The sequence below is a fragment of the Pelobates fuscus genome, chromosome 10 (assembly GCF_036172605.1).
Source record: "Pelobates fuscus isolate aPelFus1 chromosome 10, aPelFus1.pri, whole genome shotgun sequence".
In the NCBI taxonomy this organism is placed as follows: domain Eukaryota; kingdom Metazoa; phylum Chordata; class Amphibia; order Anura; family Pelobatidae; genus Pelobates; species Pelobates fuscus.
This window is the reverse complement of record NC_086326.1, coordinates 101,403,580-101,422,814: the sequence shown is the minus strand read 5'-3', so window position 1 is coordinate 101,422,814 and position 19,235 is coordinate 101,403,580. Positions and strand designations below refer to the sequence as shown.

General features: G+C 38.9%; 1 protein-coding gene across 2 annotated transcripts in view; it reads right to left on the bottom strand.

Annotated features, from left to right (window-relative positions):
- CXCL12 (C-X-C motif chemokine ligand 12) overlaps nt 1-5,574 on the bottom strand; it is a 58,321-nt gene extending 52,747 nt beyond the window's left edge. For both annotated transcript variants that reach the window (XR_010085629.1, XM_063434600.1), the window contains exon 1: nt 5,456-5,574. Coding sequence is in view for 1 of the 2 variants with exons in the window: in XM_063434600.1 (XP_063290670.1) it covers nt 5,456-5,516 (61 nt within the window). In the remaining variant the exon portion in view is untranslated. The remainder of the gene's footprint in view (nt 1-5,455) is intronic.
- Nucleotides 5,575-19,235: the final 13,661 nt, after the last annotated feature.

Sequence of the window (19,235 nt, the reverse complement as noted above, 5' to 3'; positions counted from 1 at the left end):
TCCATTGATTATAGCAGCACCATCTCTGCTGGAAGGCAACTCCATCAATCTACAACCCTTTAATAAAACAAATTTCTCAACACCGGCCATGAACTTACATCCTCTAATTCTAACCAGTCACATTATTTCTACAGAAAACATTATATTCATGCATGCTTGTCTATGAATAAATGTCTGTAATTTAAGACACCAAAAAAAATCTCTAATTTAGATGGATTGTAGATATTTGCTTTTTTCCAACTCTTTCTACGTTTTGCAAGCTAGTTTGCATGTCACAACACCTCATTGCTTTCCACATTAATCCCATTTAATAGCATTATTTATGTTGGAGTTATTGATGTATTAAACATTGTTATATTTTTCAGGATTAAAAGTATAATCATTTAGCATTGTTTTCAAGACTCAGCAAGACTATCCATGGTAGGATGTGTTTCTCATTTTCTACAATTGCCATTGTGCCAAGCGCAGTATAAATCGTGTAGGCAGATTAATAGAATAAATTCGTACTTGATGGAAAAACATCAAAGATAAAATAGATTTTTGCTCCTTTTTATCCCATTGAGCCTGACACTGACTTTCTCTGACACTGACTTCTGTCCTCACCTCACTGCTCTGTCTGTTACTTGGGCATTAATTATAATAAACAGACACCCTTTTATTTATAGCCTACAGCAACCTTGCACTGTATTAACCCCTTCACAACCAGAGGCAAGCAGTGATCTCCAAATAGGAATAGTTTAGCTATAAGATACAGTTATTCTCTGAATGTAGAGGTAGATTAACCCCTTCACAACCAGAGGCAAGCAGTGATCTCCAAATAGGAATAGTTTAGCTATAAGATACAGTTCTTCTCTGAATGTAGAGGTAGATTAACCCCTTCACAACCAGAGGCAAGCAGTGATCTCAAAATAGGAATAGTTTAGCTATAAGATACAGTTCTTATCTGAATGTAGAGGTAGATTAACCCATTCACAACCAGAGGCAAGCAGTGATCTCCAAATAGGAGTAGTTTAGCTATAAGATACAGTTCTTCTCTGAATGTAGAGGTAGATTAACCCCTTCACAACCAGAGGCAAGCAGTGATCTCCAAATAGGAATAGTTTAGCTATAAGGTACAGTTCTTCTCTGAATGTAGAGGTAGATTAACCCCTTCACAACCAGAGGTAAGTAGTACATTCCAAATAGGAATAGTGTAGCTATAAGGAAGAGGAAGATTATTGTATTAACCCCTTCACAACCAGAGGCAAGCAGTGATCTCCAAATAGGAATAGTTTAGCTATAAGATACAGTTATTCTCTGAATGTAGAGGAAGATTAACCCCTTCATAAGCAAAGGCAAGCAGTAAACTCCAAGTAGGAATAGTTTAACTATAAGGTGCAGTTCTCCTCTGAATGTAGAGGTAGATTACCCCCTTCACAACCAGAGGCAAGCAGTGATATCCAAATAGGAGTACTTTAGCTATAAGGTACAGTTCTCTGAATGTAGAGGTAGATTAACCCCTTCACAACCAGAGGCAAGCAGTGATCTCCAAATAGGAGTACTTTAGCTATAAGGTATAGTTCTCTGAATGTAGAGGTAGATTAACCCCTTCACAACCAGAGGCAAGTAGTGATCTCCAAATAGGAATAGTTTAGCTATAAGGTGCAGTTCTTCTATGAATGTAGAGGGTACAAAAAAAATGGTCAGTTATATCCAGATGTTGACTAGTGATACACATGTTGAGGTGGATTATGCACATTGTCTGATTAGAGGGTATGATCTGCCACTCTATCTCTTATTTTTTGGAGATAGCAAAGTCCATCACAGACTCTTTGGCTGGGACCCTGGTGCCTCCAATAAGCTCATGCTAATGTTTTTTCAATTCACTTTAAGGAAATCTCCAACAAATTGTTATCTAGAGTTATCAGCAGTCAGTTTTAAAGTTCCATGAACATATCTTACTCCTAAGCTCACCCTCCTTTAAATACACCAGAGGCTGGGCTTAGGGTGGAGGGGGTCTTGTAATTGTAAACAAAAATTATTCGTTGGGAGATAAAGTTTCCGGTGTTAGTGAAGAATGTAAGGTGGTAATTAAGGTTAGTAGCTCTGTTAGTCTCCTCTGGGCAACCTATATCTACCTAGAGATTTAGTGAATGCCATTTGCTAATTGATGATGCTATTTAAAATTAATAGAATTTTGATGGAAATGTAAGATCAATCTGCTGCAGATAGGAGGTTGTGAGAAAGGAAGACACTTGGTGTGATCGAAACGTCACATTTAAACTGTATAGATCCCGCTTCTACATCTTGCATTAGTATATGCTAGTACCCCAAAAAATAGCCCCCACTATAACTTATTATTTATAAGATCACATAAAAATGTACAATATGATTTATATACAAAATCTATATTCTTTGCAGAGGATTGTTGATCATTGACTAGGAGATTGCTAATTTAGCTCAAAACTGAATTTGGGAATTTCTTAAACTAAGTTATTTGATCAGAGGTTTGGTCCACAGTTTGCAGTTCAATAAATAAGTCCCTATAATATTCCCTTAATTTATTTTATGTTTTTCAGAGTGGAAAGGTTTCTTCTGTGTGACTTTGAAGATGAATAGTCACTAAACATTATTTCACACATATGATCCCGAAGTTTGTAAAGAGAGTCTATTCTAAAGTGTGACAGAGTCAACCAGACACCTCATCCAACCGTATAATTGTCCCCAATCTAAAGATTCCGAGTATTGTCCCCACCAATAGAATCTCTATGCAAGAACAATGCATCAAGGGGGAGTAGATTTCGTTCTAAATTTATTTATATTAATATACGTATATATTATTACATTACTATATCATAGGGATAGGATTTCATTTATTTTATATTTATTTTTCTGGCACCTTTATCAATGATAAAGGTTTTGTCCTTGTGCATATTTACGATTATGATAAAGGCTGTGAAATAAAGCCGAAACGTTGACCCTCGCTGCGCTCAGCGCATTTTTTTTTATTTATTATTATTTATATTAAAGTATTTAGGGCAAAATGTGCCTTTTTTGTGCAAATTTAACTTCAAATAGCTAAAACAATCTAGGACACAAATATTATAATAAATATTTGAGGACATTGATTATTATTAAGGCAATGAGTTCTCTAGATGTCGAACCAGCGACATTTTATGTGTATGAAGAAAAGGTTTAAGAAGCTTTCCCTTACAATAACGTTTCGACATAAAGTATTCCTCTGAACAAAGTAAGCAGTGCATGCCTATATAATTTTAATATTGGATAATTTATAACAAGTTCTAAATAATGAATGATGTAAAATGTATCTCAACCACAATTCACTATCCCCCAGCTTTAGTCCTGAAGCCAATTCAATGTGAAGAATTTATAAATCTATAGGCAAATAATACAATTATTATTGAACTACAGAAATATCAAATAATAGGCTTCTTAAAGACATTTGCAAAGCTTTCTTCCCATTGCATCTATAGAAATATCTCCACAACAGCTTTCATTGGTACTCATTAAGAGAACATTCATTTAATTAGCCCATTATTACAGACCCACCATGGCATTGGGACTTAGCAAGAGAGATGTCTAAATTGGGAAAGGTTTAACCTGCGGTGTAATAGAGGCAGAGGTGACGATATCTCTATTTGATGGGGTAATTTTAGGGGAGCAGTGGAGCACAGAGATGATCTGCAGCCTGGACATTGGGACCAGACAGGTCAATTTATCTGCAGACTTGCTGTCATGTCTCTCCTTAAACAATAATGTCCCACTGAGCAGCACACACCACATTAGCCAGAAAGAGCTTTTGTCGTCTAATGGCACTAGCTGACCCTGTAATCCGCAGCCCAGTGGCGGGCACTAAGGAGGGGATAATGGGGTCATTGGGAAATATGTGATGGATTCCACACCAATCCTATTAATAATGGAATTTGACAGATAATGGGTTTAACATTGGTAATAGACAAGGTAAATATACAAGTATAGAGCCCATGCATGTTAGTGCACAGAGCAATAGAATGAGATCCCGACCTGCATTATACTTACAGAATTCCTTTAGTTGTGGAAATTAATATTGTATTTTTGTTTGTTCGTTGTTGTTTTTTTGTCATTATAAAATGAAAAGATAAACTCTGTTCCGGGTAATACAGCTCCAAGCTCAAGATTATATTTGGCTTGCTAGGCTTTTACTCTAAGGAGAAACCACCCCCCATGCTTTCAACCTGAATCAATTACTTTTCATTGTATTTGAAAAGCGCCAACCTGTCCCGTGGCGCTGTACACCAGACAAGCAGTTAAGAAGTGCGTGCAGCGTATTATCACTCGTTCCCAGTAAATCCACTCTGTACATTGTACCAGCGGAGTATTACACAGTGGGGATTATTCACTAAACAGCGAGGTCTGCTAATTTAAGAATTCATATGCTAAAATTAACTAAAATTATAACTTGATAAAATCTCCAATTCCACCAATTTAGTTCAACATATACTGCCCATCACGTGCTATATCGGTCTTAATTGTCTAAGTTTGTTGATCCGTGGATTAATCCAATATTTATTTTAGGAGTCAGACATGATTTTCCCTTTTTGTTGCACAATTGCAAATCACTTTGTAATGGGTTAACACCTTCTGTTCGATCAACAGCAAATACATATGTGTGAAATGTTAAGCTCTGATGGACTTGAGACTTTTTGTCAACCTCTGTTGCTAGGTAACTGTAACTTTTATTTAACCAGTAGGTTTTAAACTCGCCCCAAAACACTGTTTAGTAAATAGATCGCTGTGGATCTGCTTTCCCCATCATACAGCTGTTTGTAAATACCACATGTGGCTACTGGCTACACACAGAAATACGTTTGTCAGCAGAAACACAAGACACATGTAACACGGTAACAAATGCTGAGATCATTGGGAAAATGTACCATCTTGTACAGTTTGTATCACACCTGAGGGATTTACTAAGGTGATACACTGTATCTGCAGTGCACAGCTCTGAAACAAATTAACATTCACTCACCCCCAGCTATGTGAATTACTAACTCTTTCCCACCAGCTAAAATCAACTGCAGATCTGAATGGAAACTAGCAAAAAAGACATCAAAGATCAAATCAGAGCCCATGTTACTTTCAGTGTGACCCACAGTCCATAATAAATCCTGTGCTGCTATCTGGCTGTCTTTTGAAGAATCCCTAAGATAATTAATGGTCCATTTTGGAGATGTTCACACAGCACATAATTCAATCTTCTAGGCATGTATAATGCCACATGGTCTATGGAAAGTAACAGCACACACGTTGTACTACATTCGTTAACTTGAAACACACTAACTTATGATAACTTAAACACGATGCTTTTGTTTACAACATAACTCTGAAATGTGGACTCTCTAATAGTTCAGATCTATAGCACTGCAGCTTTATGGAACGTTCGCATCTAAACGTTCTATCCCAACGTTCCACTCACCTTCAGATAAGCAGATAGTCCCCATCAGGAGAGTGAGCAGGGCTAGAGTCCTCAATTCCATGCTGACTGCTGTGGAGCTCTGTTCAGTTTGTGAGTGAATCCAAGAATGATCTGGTCTGTGTGTGGAGGAGCCTGGAAGTGCAGGCATAGTTGGGGGTGGGGAAAACTATGGGTGATTTATCACCTCTGGCATGTTATTACATCCTTCCCCTATTAAAATAGTTGGATGTAAATCAGCAGAACTCTATTGGAGAATAGGTAGGCTATCTGCTAATAACACAAATTCTTTCAGCTGCAGTAACAAGTCCAAATTTTAATATTATGTGATTTGTCCCTGAGCTGTGTTTTGATTTGTGGTGTAGAGGGGGTCTACATTTGGGATGTTGGCTAGTGCTAAGTTTGACTGATTCCCATCTGTTACAGATTACCTAGAAATTCTGGACACTGAGCTGGGGTATGGGCTTTCTGGTTACCTGATCTGACTCATTCTGTGGGCTGTGGACAGGGGATATGGGGGGCAGAGCTTCGGTGGGTTAGAAGGTAGCAAAGTTTAATTTGTAAAAGTTATGAGGTTTGGCAGCACACTGGCATTTGTGCCAAAGCCTTGTAAAAAGTTAATTAAAACCAAGGACAAGGTGAGGAGTGTATTAAAGAGTTTAATGTTCTGGGTGGTGAGCTTGTGACATATTTTGTAACAATTCGCAAAGAAAATTGGGTATCTTACTGAAAATGCTCAGAGCTAGATTATTTTCATCAGGAACAGAATGATTCCCAAATAAACTAGTAACTAATTCTTGTTGCACTACATGTTCTAGTACTGTAGGTTTAGTAACCAAATCTGTGTCTGAAATTAGGTATGACATAAGGCACCCCTAAACTTTTGAAAAGTCACATTTTGAGGTACAGGAATCAATATTTTGGAGTTTGCAAAAATAATTACAATACTTTTCCAGCTTAACAGATCACAATGACATTTATTAAATTCACTGTAGATAAAAGTATTTCTAAGACAACATTTCAAAAGTGGAGCAATGAACAATGCATTTTATCTAAACCAAACTTCCAACTTACTATTTTGTATTATTTATTATTAAAAATCATGCACATGGCACCAATACATTCCACAATGTTGTTTAGAATATCCACATTGCGTAACAACTCCTATGTATTTGTTTATGCACAAAAGTTGTATTGTTGTTTTCTACATGCAATAGTCATTATGGACCCTATACGTTTTAGTAGTGAAATCAACAGCATATAACACATGTGCTCTAATGAACTTATTACACATAAATATTGCAGGGATGAGTCTACAATCTAGTAATGATAATAGTGGAACAGTTTACAGACCCTCCCAGTGCATTAAGCACTAAATTTGCCAGTACACAAACTTGAAACCCAGAAACAAAACAATTTTCCCTTCAAATGGTCAAACAGATATATTTCATTTTGATGAAGATTCCTATACTTTTAGAGTGAAATGCATCGGGAGTTACCACCTGTCCTACACCTGTAGGACCTGATGGCCCACTCATTTAAAATTTGAAGCCACTGAGGAGTCAAAAACGTAAAAGTCAATCAAGGCTGCCTCTTCAATTCTATGCATATTCCTAACCTTTGCAAAGGGTCACTTTATTGTGCGTTAAAGCAGTTTTGAGTGTGAGGCTCAGTAGTTTGAGTTGAAGAAGAGGCTCACTATGAGAATGCATGTTTGTAGATGAGGCTCTGACTGTTTTAGTATTGTTAACTAATTAACAATGTAATGTGCTACCTACTTAATGCCCTAGGGGTCTTAGATTTCTCTCAAGCACTTGATTAGAAGGTGTGGCTACAGAACCAGAAAACATGCCTTTGGGCTACCATTTCTACTTGAATTGAACAATGGCTCAGTGAATCTTTTTAGAAAAGAAGGAGACACACACCTGTTTGGTAGTTAGGGGGTTAATCTATAGGGAATAAAGGGCTGTAACTGATAAAGGTTCCTCTGGTGCTATTATAGAAAGACAGCAGAGTTAAATTCAGGTTCCCCTGCTTTTTAATTTGCCCCATGAGAATAAAGTTATGTTGTAGTGTGTCCAAAAGGAGACTGTAAAAATTGTGAAGGGTTTACAGAATACAGTTTAAAAGTGTAAGGTAAAAAAACAGCAACCTAATCTGAACACTGTGGCAGAAAGATTTGAAGAAAGGGTTCAGTAGACACATATACATTTATAAAGGGGAGTAGACAGTTATGGAAGTGTATGTTTCGAAGGAGAAATACTAAGACAGGCTAGGAAGGGAAAGATGAGCATTCTGGGCCCCTCATTGTACAAGCATGCTGTGCCATTGGACCTCCAGAAAAGCTAGTGTCCCCACTTCCTTGTTACGGTTAAGAGGCAGGGAGGGGGGATAAGCACAAGCAATTAAAAAACGCTCACCCCAGCCCTTATCCAGTACACAAGCACCAACATTGTATGTACTGCACAAATACACACATTGCATTGACTACATACATTACATTCAATACACAAACACAGACACTACATCCCATACATCCACTACACAAACACACTCTAGATTTACTTTTTTTTGGCACAAACAAACAAAGCATTCACTACTCATATATATATATAAAAGACAAAAAATCCTTGCACTCACGCTATATCCAATATTGCCGGGTTCAAAAGCCTGCAGGCTGGTTATAACAGAGTATCCACAAATAAGGCTGCACTTGATTCTTTTAATGCATGTCAAATAAAGTATATTGATTTTTTTAGAAGACCGAGGAGCGCAGCCTTATTTGTGGATACTCTCTCTCTCTCTCTCTCTCTCTCTCTCTCTCTCTGTATATATATATGCAATACACACACTTTTTTTCACTACACAAACACTCCATTTATTACACACATTGCATCCACTACACAAAAACACACACGCACTCTGAATCCTCCACTCTACACATACACACAATCTGCATGTACTATACACACACTACATTTACTATATACACACACACTGCATCCAGGGGCGTTTTAGCCGCAAGGCAAACAAGGCATTTGCCTTGGGCGGCATTTTCCAGGGGGCGTCAAAAAACGCCGCCCCCAAATGCCCAGGGCAAATGCCTTGTTAGCCTTGCGGCTAACTGGGCTGCCGGTCGGGCTGATGGGCTGGGCGGGCGGGCGGCTGGCGAGGGAGCTCTTCCTCTGAGCGCTCTGCTCAGCTCCCTCGCGCGCCGCAGAGTGAGGCTGGGAGCCGGAATATGATGTCATCTTCCGGCTCCCAGCCTCACTCTGTGGCGCGCGAGGGAGCTGAGCAGAGAGCTCAGAGGAAGAGCTCCCTCGCCAGCCGCCTACCTGCCATCGCACAGCAGCCTGCACGCCCGGCCGGCAGCCACTGGACCACCAGGGAGAAAGAGACCGCCCCCCAGCATTCCCAAATGACGTCATCTTCCGGCGCCGGCATCCCTACGCGGCATGCGAGGGAGCTGAAGAGGAAGCACTCAGGGGAGAGTGCTCCCTCGCGCACCGGCCAGCCTGACTGCCCGCCGGGTGACCGGCCCGCCTAGGAGACCAGCAGCACCACTGGACCCCAGGGAATCCCCTCAGCACTCCAAAAGGTAGGGAGGCTGGGGGGGTTAAATTAAAAAAAAAACATGTGTAAGTGTGTGTGTGTGAGTGTTAGTGTGTGTGTGTGAGTGTTAGTGTGTGTGTGTGTGTGTGTTAGTGTGTGTGTGAGTGTGTGTGTGTGTGAGTGAGTGTTAATGTGTGTGTGTGAGTGTTAATGTGTGTGTGTGAGTGTTAGTGTGTGTGAGTGTTAATGTGTGTGAGTGAGTGTTAGTGTGTGTGTGTGAGTGTTAGTGTGTGTGTGTTAGAGTGTGTGTGTCTGCTAGTGAGTGTCAGTGAGTGTGTTACTGTGTGTGTCTGTTACTGAGTGTGTTTGTGTGTGTGTGTGTTAGTGAGTCTGTTTGATGTCTGTTAGTGAGTGTGTGTTTGCCAGTGAGAGTGTATGTTTTGTAAGTGAGTGTGTATGTATGTCTGCCGCTGAGTGTGTCTCTGTCAGTAAATGTGTGTGTCTGTTAGCTAATGTGTATGCATTTGTTCATGAGAGTGTGTGTGTGTGTCTTCAGCACTTACCTTTCTCCAGCGCCGGACTCCCATGGCGCTGGGGATCTCTCCACCTCTCAGCTCCTCTCAGCTCCAAGAGCCGCGCACGCATTCAAACCGCCCATAGGAAAGCATTACTCAATGCTTTCCTATGGACGTTCAGTGTCTTAAAATGGCGGAAGCGCCTCTAGCAGCTGTCAGTGAGACAGCCACTAGAGGCTGGATTAACCCTCAGTGAAACATAACAATTTCTCTGAAACTGCTATGCTTTCAGCTGCAGGGTTAAAACTAGAGGGACCTGACACCCAGACCACTTCATTGAGCTGATGTGATCTGGGTGTCTGTAGTGGTCCTTTAAGTGTGTGTGCATCTGCATGCACTGGCGTACATACCGCGGTCGCAGCCCTGCTACCCCTGCGACCAGGTGCCCGCCGCCATGTGTTGCTGCCCCGGCCCGCGCAGAGTAAGCGCGAAGGGGGGGGGGGCCACGGATCAATTTTCGCAACGGGGCCCCATGGGTCATGTGTACTCCACTGTCCCGCACCTATACACATTAACTTGTACACAGCAAGAGTTCATCTTCATATCTGTGGACCGAATGCAGAGCTTTTCCTTCTTCGCTTGGAGGTTACGTTTTTGCGTGGGTTTGGGGTATTTCTGGGAGTGTGGTGACATCAGACTTCACGTCAGCGCTCTTTGGCACTTCCTACTCAGCAGGTCAGCCTTATCTCTGATGGATACAAAAAATACACAAATAGGATAAGTGCTAGAGTGTCAACTGAGTATAGATATGATAGCAGGAATCAGTCACTAATAGTAAGTGTTACCCACAACCCCTTACTGAAAGATATAGAGAAAACAATATATACAAAATATAGCTTGCGCCAATATAAAGTCCAGTTAGTTCACAATTGCTGGAGTCTGTTCTCAACTGGTATCTGTCCAGACTTCCAATGGTTGTTTGAAATTCAAATGGTTGTTTGAACCTAGCAATAGTTTAGGAGAGTCCATTGGAGATAACCTTACAGGCAACCTCTCAATTAAAATGGATGCTGGTAATAAAATATTGCATTATATTTTAAAACTTAAGGAGCCCAGCTCATTTTCATTATATGTGAGACCTATACAGATGGTATTCCTATAGTGGGAGTTGGGCTAACCTGTGTCTCTTTCGTCTTTTGTCCTAGCCTACAGGCTGGGCCCACCTGGGGCTATGCTCCTTGATGCCCAAACACTCTCCAGAGTATGTCTCTGTGCTTTTTAATGACTGAAATAGATGAAAGGAGATCATAATAAAGTGTTGCCATCAGAAAGCTGAAAGAGTTAATTTTGAAAACTAAAGAACAGTACCTTCATTGCCATATTTGGATATATTAGGTGGGTTGGGTATAAAAAGCCAATTCAGATGTTAACTATAGGGGTTTCTTATCTGCTATTGTGCCCAAATAGAATATCTCTTGGGGAGATTTAGCTGATTTAACAAATACATACATAAAAAATAAATAAAAGTAATGAGTAATATGATACCAAATGTGAAATCCAAGTAATAATAAAATAAAATGAAGGAGATAGCATTCTCTTCCTCCACCCTATAATCATAAAATGGGGTTAAAACACATTTTTAGTAGTTATAGATCCAATGAAAACATGCATGCATTTAATTATGTATTTTTAATTGGGGTATATCTAAAAAAGCTCGCAAAAGCTGCAAATCTCTCGTCTGAAGCCTTTCCAAGCCCTCCCCTTTGTCCCCAGCCCCGACTTTCTGTAGTTGTCCAATCCCAGACTTCCTAATGCGGCTCAGTGAGGTGCTCTGGGCAATTGCTGCCATTTGAGATTTGCTCCACTGAGCTAAGCAAACCAGGAAGTAACAGGACCTGTTGTGTGATTGACAGCCAGGGGGGTATACAAGCTTCATTTATAAAAGTGCCAATTTCTATTGAAATCTGTACTGTTTGTAAAAAGAAAAAAGAGGACAAACTCTTCAATACGTTCAGGTGTGTACAGTGTTCCTGATCAATTATACCTAAATGTAATTCTATATATATATATATATATATATATATATATTATTTAGCAGCAAACTAGAAATAATTGTGTCATTTGTGGTAATACAGCTTCTTGAACAATTACCGTAGTACAAATTCTGAAACAGCTGGATTGCCTTAATGACGAATTTACATCACAAAGGCATACAACATTAGTGAATCATACATTAATGGAAAAACGAACATTGCATGCTTGATTCTATGAATTAACTGTTAATTGGAATGTTATATTGGTGAAATCATCCATCTATTAGATAGGAGGATGGATATGCACAGACATTCCATTAACCATGACAAAGACTGTTCCCCAGTTGGACTTAGTTTTACCCAGGAAGACTAATCCATTCAAGACATTAACAACAAAATAATCAGTGGGAATTTCAAAAATGCCTTAGAAGTTCATTTGAATCTCAAATTATAGTTTGTTTTTCAGAGAAATTACTATATGTGGATTTGGGTTTCTTGGCAAATTACCAAAGATAATTTGATCAACTCTGTTACATTTATTTAACCTGCTTTAATGTGTATTTTTGTGCAGGAGATATATATATATATAATATATATATATATATATATATATATATATATATATATATATATATGGAGATCAGTTTGTTCAGACACTGATTAAAAGGCAATTTATTTGTTCGTATCACCTTAAATTGTTGTACTTTACTCTATCTTTCTATCTATCTTTCTATCTATCTATCTATCTATCTATCTATCTATCTATCTATCTATCTATCTATCTATCTATCTATGATATGGATGGGCTATAGCAGTGTAACCCAACCCAGTCCTCATTGACCACCAACAGCCCAGACTTTATGTATTTCCCTGCTTTATTCCTGTGGAGATACTGACAAAACCTGAGCTGTTGGTGGTCCATGAGGACTGGGTTGGGGAACACTGGACTATAGTATTTTGAAATCCTTAGACCTATTCACATACCTTCCTTAATGCTGTTTTTAGCCTTAGCCCCCAATTCCTGTATCACAACTTAAAGGAACACTATAGCAATAGTAACACAAACATGTATCCCTGACCCTATAGTGTTAAAAAAACACTATCTAGCCCCCCCTACCCATGTCACCTTAAACGTATTAAAATCATACTTTTATTCCAGACTGCTGGTGCTTGCTCTGCCCCTGATCTGCCTCCTTGGTAGACATCATCACAGGAGATGATCTCAGCCAATCACAATGCATTCCCATAGACAACCATTGGTTTTGGCTGAGATTGTCAATTGTAAAGTATTAAAATATAACAAAATATATCATATAAAATATACCAATATATCAACAAATATCAAAATATTAAAATATTTTTAACAATATTAAATCAATAAAAAAAAAAAAAAGCTTAGCCAAAAATTTTAATTTTAGGTCAATAATTGATAAGATATCTCTCTATTTTAAAGATGCAGATCCAAATTCTGATTTTATTTTAAATTGTCTATTTATGACTATAGTAACTTTAGGGTTTTCCCACGATGTATATCACACTCTCAGGTCTTTTGTTTCGAGATCAAATCCGTTGTTTTTGAAATTATAGTGAAACATCTGTATTCTGTCTTTGCTGTTGCACAATATCAGAGCATATTGAGTCTATAAAGATTACACAGCGTGATTTGGTTATTCCTCAATTAATTTTCTAAGGTATTCATGGGTGCATTTCATTTGGCCCTAATGCCTCTTAAATGTATCATTGATTTGTGTACTTCATTTCAGTGTGTGCTGTGGTTGTAATTCTGTTTGTGTTACTTTTCAGCCTCTGTGTCCTATGAAATTATTATGGTTTGATGTCTAAACTGTGAACTGTAATGGACTGAAAAAGGTATTTGATAAAATTGAGTCATTTAAGGCAACTGTAAATATAGGTGGCACAAAACACAGCCTTTTTTTCCAACTCGTTGTTTTAGCTGACATTCAGTTTTCAATTCAACTCATGGTTTATTAAAAAGCTTATTTTGTTAATCATTTCTCATTTTTTCCCATTTGCTACCATTAAATTACTTAAACAACTGCTCCTTTATTTCAGTTTGTTCTAATGTATTCAATTCACTCTATATCAGACTTTTTTAATGATGCGTTTACTTGTCCCTTAATTAAACTTCAATTTAAAGATGACAGATTTCCGTTTTCTGTTTTCTGATGAAAATGACATTTAATATGCATAATTGTTACCATTAGAATACTCAGCTTTACCATTAGAATTCTTAACGCAAACAATTAAAGGTGTATAACGAGTCACTCAAAAATACTTAAGTATGTGTAATAACAATTAACTACAATGTTGTTGTTTTTTCAGACTATTCTGTAAAAGAAAAGAATCTGTCCAAAGACCAGTGTACTCTCACTTTCTTTCCTTAATGGTATATTTGTAAATCTTTAAGAGGTACGATTCACAAAAATCTGTTACACAGCAAAGGGTGACTTTTGCAGTTTAATGGAATTTGAATTTGTTGGTGCTGGCAAACATCTGTAACATGCTTAAAAGCAGCCTTGAAAGGTTTGTCCCTCACAGGCATGATGCAAAGTTGTCAAATACTTTTTTTTTTTAATATGTCTCATCTGTACCCAGTGCCATATAAGTGACATACGTATTTGACACTGACTGTAAGTATGTGAAAAAGTAAATGCAAAGCTATAAGAAGATCTATTCCGGATTTACATTTTAATTGCAATTATCATAATCAGTGCTCAATTTAGATGCACAAAATGACCCTCTAAACATATTGGAAAGAACAACTTTCTCATATTAGATCAGAACACTAAAATAACAAAGAAAAACTGAAAGCATAAGCCAGTGTTTCTTATATCTTACCATAAACAAGGAGAAACTTCGGAAAAGCTAGAACTCTAGTGGTTGCGAAATTCAGGTGCGGAGTAACTCGTGAGAAAGCAGTTTAGTCAAATTAGAACAGGAAAATCTAAGCTTAAAATGTCCAACAGTCCTCTGCTTATCTAAGGGTATAGGTAAACAGGAAATGATTGGAAAGCTAGGCTTTTAGATAACATGTCTCAAGTTGTACACTGTTTATTTGCCATCTTGTACTGGATTCAAGCCTTACTGGTAGTCAATGAGGCCTGCTGAGAAGGAGTGTCATGTTTTGGAAGTATCTGATGTAGCATTCATGTTGGTGTCTTCTGAAGTTTCTTGTGCAGTTCAATGAGACAAAGGAGTGGAGCACATCTCTTGCTGTTTAGAGTGGGTCCCACACTCTTTTGGCCCTATGAAAACAGTAACTTAATTTGACAACAGTTTAAACTTGTATGCACATGCACAAGCTGTTCTTCCATCAGTAAAGTTGGTTAGAGTCTATTATTAAAAGGAGGATCGGTTCTGGAACTTCAGCAAAATCTAACTGTTATTGTGGGTAGTCAGTGCAACGGTATTACCCAATACGCAGAGTGAAAACCACCAGTATAATTAGAGACAGAAAGAAAGTCCCTAAGCCGGTCCTTAGAATGGCCGGATAAAATAGAAACTACAAGAAATGCCACAAAACAAGCCAAGGTCAAGGGAAGTCAGAAATACACAATAGCGAGGAACGAAGCCGAGTCAGGGAAACCAGAAATCAATAGCAAGCCAGGTCAAAACCAAAGAATCAAAAGGATACAGGAACACGCTTAGGGGACACTAGAGACACAAGGCCCACTAGGAACCAAAACAGGGCACTGTTTTAGGGGCAGGCTGGGCTTTTATATGATTGGGGGCGTGATTATCATAACCACGCTCCCATAAGGTACGTGTGCTTTGAGCTCTGTTGTTTAGAGCTCTTTCGGGCTCATGGCGCTGCTGGTACGCATGCACCGTGTCCTTTAAAGGTGTCTCTGATGCTGAATGGAGCCTCTCCCGGCATGGGAGCAGTGGTCCGACCGATCCCGACTTCGGAAGATCGGCGGACCGATGAGGTAAGTGGGTAGAGGCTTACAGTCAGATCTTTTTTGAAACGCAGTATATCTGACAATTTCCAGTAGAAAGTCAGAAAGTTTGTCTGTTGTAGCTGTCAGGTCAAGTGAAGGCGAAGACATTTGTCTGATGCTCCTGGTTTTCAAAGAGATCTGGTGGAACACAAGCCCTCTTACCCAAATTTGATGTTCTACTTTCCCAAGTAGTGTCAGTTGAGTGTTCCTACGTGGTCAGTGGTGTCAGTGGAATATTCCCACTTTTAGCTTATTGTTCTACAATTGCGTTTTACAATAATTTATAAAATTGGCCACACCACAACATGTATGTTACCATAGATGTGGGAAAGCTATTCTGATATAAACTATTTCTTCTCATATCAATTATTGTCTTGACCCACAATCTCTCTTTAACCAGCCCGACATTGCCATATCATAGCTAATAATTCCAATATGTCGATTGAAATTGCACCTCTGAATAATTCCCATAGATTTACTTGTATTTTGAATATTTTTAAATCTTATCATTTAGCTTATCCACAACAATTTTATTGTGCAAACGAATAAGAAGTCTAGTGACACATTGCTGATGTTCTAATCAAGGTCACTTTAAATTCCTAAACCTTTAGTAGTCTTATTGTGCAGCTTCATTCAGGGATAGGTGACCCCGTAAAGTGACCTCTTTGAGCTCATAGTGTGGGGTAAAAGGCTGCGTACATCCACATGCTGTGTGCAGGTGTCCATCTTTGTGCTTTTCTTTCTGTGAACGGGTCTGTCTCTGTTAAAAAACATGCATACGCTAAACATTCAGCTCCACCTGCTAGAGGAACTGAGCTGAACATAATCACTGAACGTAATTTGTTTCTAGAACTTATGGTAGTTTAAAAGTTACTTTTCACTGAAATATGCTACGTGGGGGAGGGCATTAAATAAATGACCTCTTTTTGTTATATAGAAAGATGTATTTAAACCGTGTCAGACCAGGTAAAAGAAAGCCAAGATTGTTTTAGATAGTGCAAGTCCCCCACTCCCCAAACTGATATTTGGAATTTTGTTAAAAAGAAAAAAATCCCAAATTATCTGCTGTGTATTCGCTTGGAGAATTCTGCTGTACCTCAACATCCATGGAAGTGAAAATTAAACTTGACAAGATCTTTCAGAGACTTGGACATCGTCCCATATTATATACACAGTGAGCGGCTAGGCTCGTTTGAACTTACTGACAACTTCCAACTGGGTTTTAATGGGGACTATGCTCTACAGTGTATTTTTTTACAGTTCTTCAAAAAGTGAAGCTGGTGCTCTGGGTGTTCTATCTAACTTTCCAGTATGCATCGCCTTCCCAGTGGCAAAGTGTGGTTAGACCAGGCACTTTGATGCCATGACAAGCTCACTCGAAGGTGGCCTGAACTAAATCGAGAGGAAGAACACAGCCAAAACTGAAAGGGTTCACTGTGCTCCCCATAGAGATGCACTGGGCTAATCCATCTCTGTGAGCACATGCTGATTAAAGCAGAGAGGCAATTGCTGTGCATGCGCACTAGCTCCCTCAATGCTTCCCTATGGAGAAGCATTGGATTGACCGAGATTATTGTCACTAATGATATCAGTCGGGCAGAGCAGTGACTGCGAGAAGACTAGCGCAGCAAGGGACTAAAGATGAGTAAATCAACTTTAGATATTGTTTTTGGGGTGGCTCAATAATCTAAATTGTTAGTAAAAACAATGTATTTCTAATGCTAAAGTGTTTCCTTAACGTTTATGCAACATGCAGTGACTTGACAATAGAATTACAACATTCAGGAAAATATAGCCCCATTTAAAAAAGATCTTACAGTCAAACAATGTTTTTTTGTTCTACCTTAAAAATGATTGCCTACGTTTTGCAATTCATACTTTCAACTCAGCATCATAATTGACTAATTAGTGAATAAAACCATTTGAAACACCACACAAGATGTGTTTATTCGGTACGTCATATTTTCTCATTGAAACCTCAGACTTTGCAGAGAGATCACACAGCATGTTCTACATGCTGCTTCTGTTAAGGCTAATTAAGCAGTTCTGCGTAAATGAGGAAGCATCTTAAAACAATGAAGTACAGAAATTGCAGCCAGATTATAAAGAGGGTCAATGACATTATATGCACTTTAAGGAATGCTGCCCAAAATTAATGCTGTACATTAAAATTCTTCTATTCTTCAAAATTAGCTAAACATGTAATTATTTTGTTAAAAAAAAGTATAATGTAAATTACACTGGGATGAAATACAACAATAGGAGCTCTGAGGGTTTCTGCTCAATTATGCTCAGAAAATGAGTATTTTATAGACTCGGATAGATGTGTAAGGAAATAGCTTTTGTGATCAGTATGGTAAAATATGGACTGTACAAATAAGATACACATGGAGGTTTAGGGGCTGATTGCATGTCCTGAGAAAGAGCAAAACCTTGACTTGCTGAACTCTCTGAATTAAAAAACAAACACGAGTTATGTATTATGACAAAAGAAAATGCTAAAGTCTTTGATCTAAGGTTTATACAATTGTTTTGTAGTGTGTTTGTAGCAAACAAGAAAAATAACTTTCCATTTACTTTTATATTTTGTAAATAATAATATTGATTTCTACAGTTTTTAGTGTATACATGTAAAAATGTACTTTCAAAATAATAGGGGACATTCCCATATAGTGGTTCGGCTCTACCGAATTTTTATTAACAAAAAACTAATTCAGAAAAACTAATCAGACTAATGCAATTTGTTTGGTTACGATCCTGCTAAATTACATTTGGTCCAAATTTTGACGAATTGCAGTTCGTAATGAAACAAATCTCCAATCCTAATTGTATCCATAATTAGGACAGAACCAAGGGAGCTGTCTCAGATAGCCTTCATGACACCTGTGACAAAACCCTGCAATTTCTTTGTCCCAATTATTTTCCCTGCATTCGGTAGATTGATCTACCGAACACCGACCATCCCTTTGGCTCATTTAACTTCAAAGAAAATCACAAACTTAAGTGCTCTCTCTGTGTGGCCGCCGTTCATATAACCTTGAAAAAGGCAACACATAATTTGATTTCCAAAACTTCACCCATGCCCCTACCAAACTCTAACAAACTCTACCACATAATGCCTTGTGGGTTGCATACAGACAAACACAGATACACACACAGGCACATACAGGCACACACAGACAAGCCCTGTCTGACACACACAGAAACAAGCACAGACAGACAAATACAGATTGGCATATATAGGTACAGAGAGAAGCACGCAGGCATTCACAGACAGATAGGCATTTACAGGTATGGGCACATCCAGTGGCGTAGCAACGCATAGGGGCTGTCTGCCCTGGATGGCACTTTTTTGAGGGCGTCAAGGTCCCTGCTCCTTCCCATATTGCCAGTGACCCTCCTCCCACCGTCTGAGTGAGACCTGGCAGAGAGCCTTCTCTGCTTGCCAGGTCTCCTCCGCAGGGCCGCCATCAGAAATTTTGGGGCCCCTAACACAACTCAAGGTATGGGACCCCCAGGGGCCCACCTCCAAGCCCACCCTCAGAGCCCACCTCCAAATAGGTCCCACAGGACCCGCCTCCAAATACACCCCCAAGGAAGTAGTGTTTGTAGAGTGGATACAGGGTGTGTGTTTGTGGATGTTGTGTGTGTTTGTGTATTGGTTGCAGTGTATGTAAAGTACAGTGTGTGTTACTGCATGTGTAGTGGATGCCGTGTGTGT